Below are 15,799 nucleotides of genomic sequence, written 5' to 3'. Positions count from 1 at the left end.
AATAAAAAAAAACATTAAAAAAAAATAAAAAAAAAAAAAAAAAAAAATGAGCTACAAGAAATAGTATAATGATCCTAAGCAAAAATATAAAATTATACTCCTTTAAGTAATACATGTATCTAAGATTGATGAGGGTGAATTTCAAGAGAACAAAAGAAATTAACTTGTACCACTATCCTTGTGCTTCTAAGTAAAATGAAATGAAAACTCCACAGGGAATAGGGCTACCTTCTGGCTCTTGAGCACCAACTCCTTTCTTAGCCCCCGTGCCTCAATTGCTTAGGTTTATTATCTTGATTATTTATATCCTTTCTACCCATAAGAACTTAAGCTCCTTCATACGGAGGTCTGTTTGGTCACTAATGTATCGGAACACTTAGAACAGTGCTGGGAACACAGTGAGTTCTCCAGCCTACTAGTGAGTACATAAACTTACAGCTCACCTTTAAAGCCATAATCATTTTCTAAGATTATTCAGACTGGACTGATGAGGAAACTATTCTAAGCCCTCAGAAATGGTAACCTACTGGTCCTCTGGTCACTCCTCTAAGTTGCTGAGTCCAAGGGTATGTTTCTACTCTTAAAGCATAATAGCCTACATGACAACAAGCTGCCTTCTCAGTTTATCCATCTCCTCAGAGGGAGAGCACATTTCTGCTTGCTTTCTCATCAGACCTTGTCAGCATGACCTGAGAACCTTTTCCTTTGTGGTCTTAGCTTTCATAATTTTCCTCCCCAACAAGAAACTTCCTAAAAAATAGGGAACTTCTGATGTGAATTATTCTGCATCAGTTCTGCAGCAAAGCCCTGGAATGGAAAGCCTCCATGGGGTACCGCTGCACCTTCAAGATGCCCCAAATGCAGTCTCCTGCTCCCACCCCAAGCTCACTCTAAACTCTTGCCAGTCAAGGCTGGATAACAGAATAAAGAGTCCACCATTTCCATTTCTAAAACCACAGCAAATCTGTAGAAACGGAAAGGTCTTCCCTTAAAGATTCAATTAAAAAAATAGTGTACCTATTGGGAAAGAAAAGAAATACTGCAGAAAATAACCCATTTGATATAAGCATTATAGACAAGTAAATGAACTTAGTAACAAACTGACTTTGTCCTTCTCTCTTTACCTATAGACACTATTAATGTTGTCTTTAATCTCACAAAGAATGTATCTTGGCTGTATCTTGAAAATGGCCCCTTGTCTACAATTACCATAGTTGTGACTATGTAAGGCACAAGGGGCTTGGAGTAAAAAAGGCTGGTAGGCGAAGAAAAGACAATGATTGTCCTCTGCTACCGAGATACAGGCTATTTCCCCTTACTATTTCCTTCAGGTACAATATAAACAAAAGGCTGCTGCTGTACATGGAGAGATGGGGAAATGAAGGCACATAAGCATTAGTTAGCTGCAGGCACATGATCACGCAAACCAGATACCTGTCTGGGACACTGCAAGTGCTCTGCTGTGGGGAGGTGAAAGTGGGCGCTGGGGAAGGGCTGTTATTCACATAGGCTGTGGGGGCATCAGGCCACGGAGAACACTAAGGACAGAAACAGAAATAAATTAATGATATGCTTTTAAAATATGTGGAAGAAATTATTTTTGTAATTCACTCACTAGCCAAATGCAAGATTATAAAATGCGAGACAGCTGACATTTATCAAGCAACCTCACAGACACGTCAAATTTACTTCTGTGTGGCAAAGAAAAGTTTTACCTGCTGTGTGCGTCTAGACACTGATTAAAGAAGACCTAAAGTGATGACAGCAGCAAAAATTTATAAAGGCATTTAAAATATAGGCTTAAGTATAATTTGCTTTCAAGAGCTTTCTCCTCCCTCTTTACCAGTATCCTCTTTATCAGTTTCCCAACAGGACCCTATCAAGATTTAAGAATGGCGAAGACAAGAAAGAATTTATAAGCAACATCTGACATCACATGGTGACCTGAAACATGGCTCTGACCTAACTAGTGCTCATTTTGCCCTCTTCCCCAATGAGCAGCCTCACCAGTACCCATTTGCTTCTTTGATACCTCTAAAGAGTAATAATCCTCAAGACAGACCAGACAGACCCAGCATCAAAATATATCAACTGTGTACAGTACTGCTTCTCTCTCTCTCTCTCTCCTCTCTCTCTCCTCTCTCTCTCTCTGTTTTATATTTTCTGGAAGGGTTAAGGTGAACTTTAGTATTTTTCAGCTCCAGGCAAAATTCTGACCAGAAACAGAACAAAGACACGGAGGTACATGAACTATTACAATTAGGAGAGTTGAAAAAGTCAAAGTCAAAAGTATGCTAAGCATGCCAGGGTAATCTCAAATGCAAGTCTTCAAACTTGACATATAGACATCACATGATGTGATTTCACTATACAGGTATTCTTTCTAAAAACCAATGGATCTGAGGACTCAGTTTCAAGGGTCCCCTTTCATAATCATCCTTCTCTCATTTTACACAAGCAAGGCATCACATCTAACCATAGCCTTGGGGTTTTAAGACTTTCCCAGGCTGGACATGGTGACTCATACCCCTAATCCCAGCACTTTGGGAGGCCAAGGCAGCAGCCCAGGATAGCTCAGGATAAGCTTGAGTTCAAGACCAGCTTGGGCAACATAGTGAAACCCTGTTTCTACCAAAAAATAAAAACAATAAAATAAACATAAGGCTGGGCGCAGTGGCTCACACCTGTAATCCCAACACTCTGGGAGGCTAAAGCAGGTAGATCACAAGGGCAGGAGATTGAGACCATTCTGGCTAACATGGTGAAACCCCATCTCTACTGAAAATACAAAAACTTAGCTGGGCATAGTGCCGTGCGCCTGTAATCCCAGCTACTCGGGAGGCTGAGGCAGAAGAATCGCTTGAACCCGGGAGGTGGAGGTTGGCAGTGAGCCGAGAACATGCCATTGCACTCCAGCCTGGGTGACAGAGTGAGATTCCATCTCAAAAATAATAAAAAATAAATAAATAAAATAAATAAATAAATAAATAAAATGAAGAAAGACTATCCCAAAGCCATGCTAAAGACACTAGGATTAAAAAAAAAAAAAAAAAAAAAATAGCCAGGTGTGGTGGTGCACACCTGTAGTCACAGCTACTTGGGAGTCTGAGACAGGAGAATCACTTGAATCCGGGAAGGGGAGGCTGCAGTGAGCCATGACTGCACCACTGCACTCCAGCTTGGGTAACAGAGTGAGACCCCCCATCCTGAAAAAAAGAAAAGAAAAAGTACATAACTCTAATGACTTAAGTTTTTCTGTAAGTCAGGTGATTTTCAACTATTTGCTATCAAAATAATTCAGGAGGACCTACTGTCAACTGACATATATTGAAATAATCTAGTAGATCACACAAAAATGTCCCTGGGATTTTTGACAGATGATTCAAAAGGACTTCCAGGACCTAAATGGCATTGCTGAAAGAAAAAACAAAATTTCTCATATCTATACAATTCTAGAAGTTATATTCTACTCTGTCTCATCATTCAAGATGCACTTCCAATAATATCTCTATTTTTACATTTAATAAATATTCATCAAAATCTGTAGGATTTGTTGTTTTGATAAATTGGTACTAATAAGTTTTAAATATCTTGACCGAGTTAAGAGGCTATGGTCATAGCAAATTTTAAAAATTAAATTTCAATTTATGTAAATTTTTTGAAAGGTAATTTTTTTAGGGTGATCATTTAAAAATAAAAATTTCAGTTTGGTCATCTGAAGCCTCAGGAAGAAAAAATAAAAATAAATAAGAAAAAATTTTTTTAAAGATTTTCAGGCATAAAACTATGTCATATTAAGATAAAATTTAAGGGGAGTGAATTAGAAACATGAGACCAAGAAGGAAGAACAGAGTAAAATTTTGGATTTAATGAATTTTTTGAATGAACAATAGCAGTGGTCAAACTGCTATGGCATTTAGATTCCATAGGATGCACCTCAAGAGTAATGTTACAATTTTATCTTAAATTGTAAATACAAATTGCCACCATGCCAGAACATTGCTTCCTTTGCAGCTATTTAAATTTATGATGAAAAATTTTATGATGAAAACTTTCAGATGTCAATCTGGAAAGGTTCAAGTGTATCCTTTCTCAAAATTCTTTTGAGGCCGGGCATGATGGCTCATGCCTATAATCCCAGCACTTTCGGAGGCCAAGGTGGGAGTATCATTCTGAGGCCAGGAGTTGGAGATCAGCCTGAGGAACACAGCAAGAACCTGTCTCAACAAAAATAAAATGTAAAAAGTACTCAGGCATGGTAGTGTGTGCCTGTAGGCCTAACTACTCAGGAGGCTGAGGTGGAAGGATCACTTGAGCTAAGGAGTTTGAGGCTGCAGTGAACTTTGATCATACTACTGCACTCCAGGCCCAGGTGACTAGGCAAGACGCTGTCTCTAAAAAAAATTTTTAAATTATTTTGAGTAGGTAAGTGTCAAGACCACTGGTGTAATGGAGCTAAGAAACTGTGAAGCACACTGAGGGCAGAAATTAAGTCTCACCAGTGGTTACAGGGGCTTAAAACGCTTGTCTGACATCCATCAAAAGCAATGGATACATGGAAAATAATCTCAACTACCCAATTATTTATCCCCTTAAAAATAAGAAAAATGACTGCAGACTTATTACTTCTATTATCAGTCAACTTTCAAAAAAGAAATCTAATTTAGCTGGAGAGCTTTGAATAAACTTATTGCATGGCATACCAACTTTGCTATAAAATACATTTTACACAACAATGCCCATTCTTTTAAAAGTACGGCCTTTTAAGCCAGGTGAGATGGCACACACACACCTGTGGTCCAGCTACTCAGAAGTCTGAGGCAGGAAGACTGCTTGAGGAGTTGGAGGCCAGCCTTGGCAACACAACAAAAGCCCATCTCAAACAAAACAAAACAAAACAAAAAACTAGACCCTTGTTTTTCTTTCCATCTTACAAAGTATCACCTCTTCAGTTTACACTGTTTGATGAACCCAAGACCCTGTGAGCTGACTAGCAAATCTAATCATGGGCATCACACACTGTCGCCTCACCTCTACTATCTGAAAGATTTTCCTGCTGCAACATCCCCCCACATGTAAAATATAACACAGCATAACATGCACATATAAATAATATAAACCATTTAATATTAAAAGTATCAAGTCTCTCTAAACTTTTGGTAATTATTGCCAGCCATTTGAAGAAATGAAGTCATCAAAAAGCTTCAAGTTAGCATGGCAGAGTAATGTAGAAACACCAAGTTTACCAAAACTCTGTAAAATTTCACTTTTAGGTATTTAGGTTCTTCTAACATTCGAAAAGCAAGCAATGGTGCAGTGCCTATGCTCCTGAAGATAGTCTGTAATTCATAATGGTGCCAGCAATGCCTGGCCTGCGCTCATAGTTATGGTTTCAGTACACCGTGAACACAGTCCCTCCCCAGGTAAAGAATGATCACCCATTTTAGGCTGTAGAAATTGGCAGTCATCATTTGAGCCAATCATATACAGCTCAGAGATGAAGACCAACAGACACACTAAGAGTTTTATTGTACAGCATCTCCTGGTAACCAGTAGTGACTATTCAGTGTGGGACCATTTCATTTGGCATCTTTTCAACTCTAACAGTAAATCTGGATATCCCTTTTTACTGAAAGCCAATTGTAACAAGACAAAAACTCTATGAAACGTTGGCCTTCCTTTGCAGAAATTTGAAGAAACATATGAAATCCTGCAAACTTTCTTTTTTAAGGGATCAATCTGTACCCTGCTTTTTTAAAAACAGGTTTTCAAAATGAGCTCTAACCACCCCTAGAAGCATCTGAACAAAATCAAATACAGCCAGGGCAGCAAGCAATACACGACGAAGATGTGAAATCCCAGGCCAGTGAACTGCTGACGTTTTGCATACTTTAGACTTGAGTTAAGAATCATTAAGAATTTACCAACAGTTTTCCCATCTTCAGATTACATCTGGGCTATAATGAATTTCTTTTATTTAGGAATTACCAGAACCCAATTCTTTACTAGTTAAATAGTTTATAACAGGAGAGGAAAAGTGAGTTACCAGAATCCCCCCCACAAAGAAGTTTACTAAGAACCATTGGTGGGTCTTCAGCTGGGAAATCGGAAAAGGATAAAAACAAAATTGCTGTGGTGGGTGTTTTAGGAAAGAATATACAGCTGTTTTAACAATCTTTGATTCAAATTAAAAAAAAAAAAAAAAAGAAAGCCCAGTTAAAGAAAATGTAATGTGTGCTTCCAGCGGCACTAGGATGAGTACAATTTCAATTTCATTGCATAGAGAAGCACTAAAACATTTTTATTCAATACTATAATTGGAAATGAGTTTCTTGTGATAGTGCTTGTGACAGTAACATTCAAAGTCTACATTTAACCACAGTAATTGTGATATGTGTAAGAGTGAAAAATCCTCTGGCACTTTAATAGTGCAAAGACTGCAACAGTGAATACAGCAGTCATGAATACATATGATGACAATTATTTTAAATGATTCTTTAATGTTCTGTGTTTACATTTACTGAAGGTAAACAGGATCATCCTTTGTGGACTAATAGATGAATAGTCATGTCATAAAATAAAGATTTGCTATACTTAACCGGACAAACCACATATTCAACCAGATGACCCTGACTGCATATTGAGGGGGACCCAGGTCTAAGTGTATCAAGGTACACTACTTTGGCCTGAAGCATTAATTCACAATGCAAGTGCCAAGAAGAAACATGAATCCCATCAGTTTTTTTTTTTAACCAGTGCTGCCAAACAGGCTTTTAGAAGCATAGACAGACACACATTTTTATGCTACATGCAGAAAAATGTGACAAAGAACTGCACGTGTTAATGTCAAGCTTGCTGCCATCATCTAACTGTCCACAAAATTTTCTTATCAAGTATACATATGAGAAAGCAAGACCCTTTTCAGTTACACAAAAATAATAGCTAATTTACTAAAGAAAGTATTTTCAATTAATTTCAGTGCTCTTGAAGGAGGTGTGTGTGTGAAGGAGAGAGAGGGAGGGAAGGAGGAAGGGAAGGAGTCAGGGAGGGAATACATATCTCTGAGTGTCTTTTTTTCCCTCCAAAACCACCCAATATGGTCAACATTGTTTTTTGCTTTGTTTTAAAGTGTTAGATTTAGGAAATTTTCCTCAGTGAGGAACAAACAGAAGCAGGAAGTCTAAACAAAAGCAAATTAAATCAAGACATGGACATCAAAAACAATTTTGGCTTTACTTTGCGGTGGAAGTTGGTCCTATATCTAACACTGCACAAGGTTTCTTGCACAATGAAAAGAGAAGCAGAAGTCCCTTACACTGCCTCGCTTTGCCAGAGAATCACCGTAGTCTGCTGGCAAAGTCCGCTTGCTGGACTTTTTCTGCTCATGTTCAACTGCATCTTCAATTATAGGCTCAAGCCTCATCTGGACAAACACCAAAGATTGGGATCAATGTCTTTTCATTATACAAAGAAAGATCTAACACCCTGTTTCATGTCTCTTCAGTCCAATTAAACAAATGTATGACTAACAGGATTCAAAGTTAAAGAAAATGCAAAACCCCAGCAGTGACAAAAATTGGACTTTCTAGGCCCCAACTTAAGTCTCTTGCCAACTTCAAAGTTTTTAAGGTCTGTTTCTAAGACCTCATTGGGATTTCAGCATCTTCATTTAAGATCCCACCCAGGAAACAGTCTAACAAAATCCCCAAATTTAAATATTTTCCCCACAAATTTCACAGACAATAACATGTCAAACTTCCACCCAATCTTCCCCAACCCTTTTGTAGCAAAACTCATCTTAGAAATAGACTAATATGCAACCTTTGCTTCTCTTCCAAAACCAAATGCTGCACTACATTACCTCTGTGAGGATTGTGGTATCATAGGACGGCTGATACTTTTCTTTTTCATGAGCTGTTCTCTTCTCCATCTTCTCTCGGTCAGTTTTTTGTTTCCTGTCTGCACCTTTAGGCTTAAAAACAAAGTATACTATTTCATCCATCAGGCTGCAGACACACAGCTTTATAGGCAAAACTAAGCCTTAATTACGGAAAACCCGGGTTCTCTCTCTCACCTTAAAAACTTTGATTTGGCAGCTAGCTGAGTGTAGATGATCTGTATATTCCCCGTTTTCGTTCTGCTTAAATGTGTCAACCTGGATCCTAAAGGGCACTCCCTTTTCACCTCCGTGCTTCCGTGGAGTAAATTCTGTGCTGATGCAGTGTACCTATAAAATGATTCAGGCTGAAATGGATTCAAAGACCTACCACTGGTTATTTTTCTATTTTGTTCCCTCTTGAGCGACCTGACACCACTATAAATTCAAGATCCTTTAAAATGAACTCATCACACATATTAGCCAAATTATCTATGAACCTCTCTAATTGTTTTTAAGATATGGCTTCCCTCTCACAAATCCAGCTTAGCCTCTCCAGACTTTCTGAGCTCTTGCCCATCACAATGCCTCTCCTCTAATGTAGGACTTGGCTCCCATCAGGGGTACAACACTACAGTAGCTTCCTATGTATACTGCCCACCTCCACCTGGGACTGTCTGCTAATCTCAGGCCCAGGGTCCTAAGCCCTGTTCAATCCACAGCAATCTTCACCTCATCATTTGGCGCTTCTGTTGTCTGTCCTCTACTGCCATTACCCCTGCTCTACCCAGCAAACCATCTTACTGCCGTTCCTACAGACACTACTTTGTGATACTTTGCCTGGGGAAATTTCATAGTCCAGAAAGCCCACTACCCATCCCATTCTGTATCCATCTGAACTCTCTGGTCAGCTCTTCAAAGTCCATTCAGGATCCAGAGGGCAATACTCATTTTCCACCACTCCTGCCCTGTCTCCTAATACCCACCCTGGATGACATCCTTAGGGTTTCACACAGAGTTAACAGGAAGACCTTGGTCATTTCTGACTGCTACACATCCCCTCTTCTAATGACTCACTATTAAAACTGATCTCTGTAATATGACAATACAACCTGAGATGTAACGCCAGGTCTTGTATCACTCTGATTTACTACATAACTAGTTGCCTTATAGACAAACACCAACAGTATGAGTTTATATCAATATTTGGCTGATATAAACCATGCCCCCAGTGATTTAACTGATGGAGAATAATATTGGTAGAATACCAAAAGGCAAAATACAAGTTATTTTTTACAGTTCATGCAAAGCATAGCTTATGTAGGCTGGTCAGCAAGTAAGTGGTTTTCCTCTTGTATATATTACCTACCTGGTAGTTTAAATTTCACCACATACAAATTTGAACATTCTGGGTATTAGAATTACTATTTTTTTTAAATACAGAATAATGATATTATAGTTACTTTAAAAAAATCATCTCTTAGAGACATGATATTTATGGATGAAATGGTATGTCTGAAACTTGCTTTAAAGTACTCTAACAGGCTGGGCACAGTGGCTCACACCTGTAATCACAGCACTTTAGGAGGACAAGGCAGGCGGATCACTTGAGGTCAGGAGCTCAAGACCAGTCTGGCCAACATGGTGAAACCCCCATCTCTACTAAAAATACAAAAATCAGTCAGGCATTGTGGTGCACACCTGTAATCCCAGCTACTCGGTAGGCTGAGAGATGAGAATCCCTTGAATCTGGGAGGCGGAGATCGCAGTGAGCCAAGATCAAGCCACTGTATTCCAGCCTGGACGACAGAATGAGACTCCATCTCAAAAACAAAACAAAACAAAACAAAACAAAAACCGTGCTCCAACAATAAAAAAGGGGGAAGAAACTACAAAAAACTGCTAAAGCCAGGTGACAGTTACATGGACAATTAATCATCATTATTATCCTATTTGTAGAGGTTTGAATTTTTCAGTATTAGAATGTTTTTAAAATAATGCTAGAAGGAATTTTAAAACCTCAATCTTTTTTCAGTTGTATCCTCTTAAATAGCAGCTTTTGTTCAAGAGAAATACATCTCATGAAGAACAGACATTTTCATTATTGGGACTACTAGTGGTAAAAATAACATTTGAATAATGCTTTACATATCATAGAATGTCTTCATATATGTTAGTTTAAAATAGGATGGACTTACTAGATTAAACCTAACTATGCATACAGAAAGACACTACAACATAGTTTACAAATAGGCATTTCAAGGAAATGATACTGTATCAAAAATTCAATCCTGCCACGACCTAAACAACTAGGTTAGTATGCTTCTAATAATGTAAAAATCCAAACCTGAATGAAAGCAGAGGTGCGTTTCGCTGGGTCCCACAGAAATTCAACCGCATTTAACTGGCTTGGATTTGTCCTTGTGTCAATTATTCCCACAGACATTGGAATATCTATGTTTTAAAAAGAAGTTACATAAAAACTCGTCCACTTTAAATAACTTAAAAACTTACAACCTATTATATTTTAATGAAATAATTGTAACTGCTTTGAACTCTGTCCTTCAGTGGTCTCCATGATCAACTTCCTCAACATCGAAACCTACCCTCAATGAGTATCATAGTTTCCCCTACCATGGTTTGTATTTCATTTTTTAAGAATATGATAAGGCTGAGCGCGGTGGCTCACGCCTGTAATCCCAGCACTTTGGGCGGCCAAGGCAGGCGGATCACCTGAGCTCAGGAGTTTGATATCAGCCTGGCCAACATGGTGAAACCCCAACTCTACTAAAAATACAAAAATTAGCCGGACGCAGTGGCACACGCCTGTAGTCCCAGCTACTCAAAAGGCTGAGGCACAAGAATCGCTTGAACCCAGGAGGTGGAGGTTGCAGTGAGTCAAGATCATGCCACTGCACTCCAGCCTGGGTGACAGAGCAAAACTCCGTCTCAAAAAGAAAAAAAAAGATAGATGGTACCAGTTTACAATTAAATGGTTTCAAAATCATATAATTCCGGGTTCACATTAGTTTAGCACCAAAAAGTTACTTGACTTTTTAACTATAAAACAACTCTCTCGGTTCTTTATAATACAAAGATGGGGAAAAAAAATAAGAAAAAAATGTATACATGCATACTTATATATGTGTGTGTACGTATATATAGAAAACAACTCTAAAGACACAAGATCCTAGCCAGGTATGGTGGCGCATGCCTGCAATCCCAGCTACTCGGGAGGCTAAGGCAGGAAAATCACTTGAAGATGGGAGGTGGAGGCTGCAGTGAGCCAAGATCATGCCACTGCACTTCATCCTGGGTGAGAGAGCAAGGCTCTGTCTCAAAAAAAAAAAAAAAGACAAGACATAAAATCCACAAACACCAAAACTTTCCCCACACAAGTAATTCATGATGCCCACATAATACATTACTGGGCATAGCTAAACAATGCCCTCATCTCCATGGTCTTTTGATCACTGCCTATACCTAAATCAAGAAGTCTGTCTCCTGGGCGATTCCACTTCCATCCTTCAAGTTGCTGATGCTCTGTGTATTGTAGCCGTCTGTCATGGAATACAACCCTTATGATGCTCTGTGGAATAAGTGGGGAAAATGAGTACTTTTAAACTGCTCCAGCTAAAATGCAGGACCATTTCTACTCCTTATGTGTTAACCCGTAGCAGTAGAACATATACAACCAGATTCTGTTGTAAACATTCCATAAGTGAACTCTTTTGCCCTTAGATACCTGGATTACAGTACAATTACTTGGTGCAAAGAATTATAACTCAAAAATTAAAATTATAAATAAAATGGTAACTTAGGTATTGATTTGACAAAATAATTTGTTATTGCAATTCAAAATTAAGGTTCTTCCCACTATAATTAATGAGCAAGAATTACATTCCTATAAAGAAAATACCAGATGCACACAGGAGTTATTAAAAATGAAAAGACAGAGACAGAGAAACCCAGGCACAATGGTAAAACTTTGTTAATTTAAAATAACAATTAACAATTGAGTTTTTTTGGCTGGGCGCGGTGGCTCACGCCTGTAATCCCAACTCTTTGGGAGACCGAGGAGGGCAGATCAGGAGGTCAGGAGATCGAGACCATCCTGGCTAACACGGTAAAACCTTGTCTCTACTAAAAACACAAAAAATGAGCCGGGCGTGGTGGTGGGCGCCTGTAGTCCTAGCAGCCAATTAAAAGTAGCAATTTTTTTATTTGAGATAGTTTTAAAAAGAGGTCAATGTGGGAGAAATTTATAGGGCTCAGTGGCTGCTTTATTCCATGCCCATCTTCCTCACCTGCACCCACACCTGCAGGGCCTGCCCAACCAATTACTCAGCACCCACTTCACACCTGACCACAGCAAAGCTCTCATAGTGATGATGCATAGGCTAGTGGTGGCCCCTAAGACACCAGTGCCAGTGGTTCACATTTGCTAGCCAGCTTGTCTCCAGAAAAAAGTACAGCACAGAAAATATCACAATTCTAATTGTTCCATATTCAGTGAGAACCATACTAAATACACATATTCAGATGAAAACAGTATGAGAATACAGATATTAGACTTCAGAGCTTTACTAAGCCCCATTCTAGGTCAGACTAAAATACTAAAGAAGATAAAAGGAGGATCAAAGTTAGGAAATTACAAGATATATAAGAAAAATTCTAGCATTGTATAGCTCTTTTAGAATTTGTCTAGCAGGTTTTCCAGTTTCTACCAGAAAACCCTACCCAAAAAAGAATGGAAAGGAAAAACGAAAGGAAAGAAAAGGAAGGGAGGAAGGGAGAGAAAAAGAGAGGGAAAAGGGAGGGAGCAAGGAAAGGAACTTCTTAAATGAAATGGGGAGAAAATCTCATTATCTGAAAGTTCTCCCTAAAAGGAGATTGACTACATTTTCAGAACTAGCAACATGTGATGGGGCCCTAACAATAAGACTGAAAGAAAAAAACAGAACAAAAAAAGACAAAAACAGAACAATCAGAGAAAGCACATTGCTAAATATGTTCAGCACATTCAAGAAGTTCCAAAGCACCTTTGCAAACCTATCACTTGATCCCTAAGGTTCCCCCCCCGAGATTTAAGTAGTATAGTCAAAGATCCTAGGGCCAGTAAATAAAACTCTAGAAGTTTGAAGCATATTGTAGGGACTCTTTAGCTAAAAAAGGAAGTGATTTCCAAGAAATTCATCCTGCAGTCTTTGGTAGTAGCAGACAGTAGCTCTTAATCCCAGACAAGCTTACAGAATATAACTGGATGCCTGGCACATCCACCAAAAATCATGCAGCTGGCTTATCAAAGATGAAGCCAATGTAAAGTGCTTTAAAAATTAACTCTTTTCAATCAGTGAGCTAAATATTTAGATACTGATGCCTTCAGAATAAGTGGAATATACTTGTCTAGTATACTAACACTTAACTAGTGTTGTGTCAGCGAAACATTTATTGTGCATTTATAAGTTAATGGTTTTGCTACTAACAGTAGTTCATTATGTCATAATGAGGTGTCATTTTCCCCTTTATTTACTTGCATTAGTTTTGTGTATTAAATGTTTTTACATGTTTTAATTTGCAAGTAAATACGAGGAAGTTGAACTTAAAAGCAGTTATACAACTTAACCCTGCTATTCCAAGTTAATCTGACAGGTATTTCAACCAGCTTGCCAAAATATTTTAAGCATTAGGTATCACCTATCAGACTAATTATTCCTAAATCCTACCACCTATTCAGGGAACTGCCCTGGAAAGCCAGCTTATCTCCACTGATAAATGACAAAGACAATTGCTTCAGAATTGATTTTCTTCAATGCCTTGATGGACACTGAATTTTGGCATTTGGTCTGGATGTCAAAGTTTGTTATATTTTCCTCAGAGCACTGAATGGTCATGAATGAGGAACTGAGTTAAAATTACGAATTAGTAAATTCTATAATCCAGCATACACAAAAAAAGCACAAGGGGGAATAGATGAAACAAGACTGGTAAATTGTGGAGAATGTTGAAGTTGGCAGGAGAACTTATAAGAACTCATGATATATACCAGATATATTTATTATGTACCACCATATGATGGATATATGTGGATTCATTGTACCATTCTCTTTACTTCTGGGTATGTTCAAATTTTACCATAATAAAATATTTTAAAATTGTTCTAACATTTTGGATCCAGTTTTAAAGACCTCAATATAGGGCCCATCAAACCCTACTAAACTTTATTATGGAGTTTACAATTAAAACAACTTTCCAACTCTTTCACACTGATACATTAAAAAAATAAAAAAAATTAAAAAAAACCCAGCATCTTACACGTGATGAGGCCCTAACAGTAAGACAAAAAGAAAAAACACACACACACACACACACACACACACACACACACACAGAACAAAGACAGACAAAAACAGAACAATCAGAGAAAGCACACTGCTGAATATGTTCTGCACATTCAAGAAGTTCCACAGCACCTTTGGTAACCTATCATTTGATCCCCAAGTAACCTTCCAGGTGCCCTCCAGGTACTGGGCAGCTGGCTTTCCCAGACATGCCAAATTAGTTAACACACCAAATTTAGATTGCCTGAATTCAATTCCCACCACAAGGCTGTCCTTCCCATGTTTACCCACCAAAAAGGCAGATCCACAGAGGGCAGTGTCTTTCCAATAGAATGCCCCTCCACACTGAGGGCCCAGCAGCACCTGGGCCCTGACATGCCACTCTGTGGGGAGATGGAAAGATCAAGAGAACTTGTCTCTTGCTAACACGTAGTCACATGAGGTTTCACCTTTCCCCAATTAAGATTCTTTCATTAACCCTGCCCTGTAATGCTATGGAATTTATAACTAGCCATGATGTATGATGGATACAGGCTAGGAGGGGCCGGGGGCAGGGATTGTTCTGAAGATATATCCTAAAAGAACAGGTTAGCTGGAGAACAGCCATGCCTCCTACACCTAGGATGACTGACTTCTTAAGTCAGATACATGGGTAGGGTGAACAGAGATTTCAATTTTTTTAATGAAATTTTACAAGGTAAAGGATTTTTTAAAGTTTTATGCCAACACTGACATTCTTCCCCATATTATCTTTTACTTTTAGAGAGGCTTATAGTTTTTTGTTGTGGTGGTGAGTTTTTTACCCCATAACTGCAACTAACTTTTCTATTGTTCCTTGATTTCCAAGGGTCTTTCACAATTACTCTACCCAATAATGGCTATAATTCCCATTTTACAGGTGAATAAACAAAATATAGCTCAAGAAGTTAAAAAGTTGTAATACAACAACTATTGAAGTGAAATTAATTTTTTTTAAAACAAAAACTCATTCAATCACAGCAATATCCACTGGGAATTAAAATGGACTGTCCTTACCTTTACTAATTTTCCACTGATCTCAGGCATATCACCCATTTTCCGATTATCCAGCATGCGAATTTCATAAGACTGACCTATTTAAAGAAATTGTGTATAAAAAACAATCCTTATAAAGAACATCACTTTGCTTAACATAATTCAAAATGCATGTTTCTCAGAACATACATTACACAATGATAGTTAACTTGCTAGAGAAGCAAATTCAGGTTGATCCTTCTTTTCCCTGAAAAATCACACCAACCTTCTGTCCTTACATCATTACAGGAGACAAGAGTTTCTCTGTCCATTTATCTTCATCTGCCACTCTCTTACACTAAATTTTTATTATGCTTGCATTACCTAAGACTAATTTTTTTAACAGCTTTTCTCAGATATAGTTTACATACCATAAAATTCACATTTTAAAAAAGTGTGTAATTCATTGGTTTTCTGTATAGTCAGAGTTGTACAACCATCACCACTACCAGTTTTAGAACATTTGCATCATCCTAAGAGGAAACCTATATTAGTAGTCATTTCCCATCCCTCCCCACACCCACCCCAA

The 15,799-nt window shown here is 38.3% G+C and overlaps 1 protein-coding gene across 4 annotated transcripts in view; it reads right to left on the bottom strand.

Moving 5' to 3' along the window:
• UBP1 (upstream binding protein 1) overlaps positions 1-15,799 on the bottom strand; it is a 55,469-nt gene that overhangs the window by 16,822 nt on the left and 22,848 nt on the right. For 3 of the 4 annotated variants that reach the window (XM_017892928.1, XM_017892931.1, XM_017892930.1), the window contains 7 exons: positions 15,253-15,329; positions 11,360-11,465; positions 10,224-10,330; positions 8,075-8,227; positions 7,862-7,972; positions 7,316-7,423; positions 1,435-1,538 (listed from right to left, as the gene is read on the bottom strand). In XM_017892928.1, coding sequence (XP_017748417.1) covers positions 1,435-1,538; positions 7,316-7,423; positions 7,862-7,972; positions 8,075-8,227; positions 10,224-10,330; positions 11,360-11,465; positions 15,253-15,329 — 766 coding nt within the window. The remainder of the gene's footprint in view (positions 1-1,434; positions 1,539-7,315; positions 7,424-7,861; positions 7,973-8,074; positions 8,228-10,223; positions 10,331-11,359; positions 11,466-15,252; positions 15,330-15,799) is intronic. The other variant, XM_017892929.1, reaches the window with a different exon arrangement.

The sequence above is a fragment of the Rhinopithecus bieti genome, unplaced genomic scaffold (assembly GCF_001698545.2).
Source record: "Rhinopithecus bieti isolate Rb0 unplaced genomic scaffold, ASM169854v2 scaffold_22039, whole genome shotgun sequence".
Classification (NCBI taxonomy): domain Eukaryota; kingdom Metazoa; phylum Chordata; class Mammalia; order Primates; family Cercopithecidae; genus Rhinopithecus; species Rhinopithecus bieti.
This window is presented reverse-complemented; position numbering and strand designations above follow the sequence as displayed.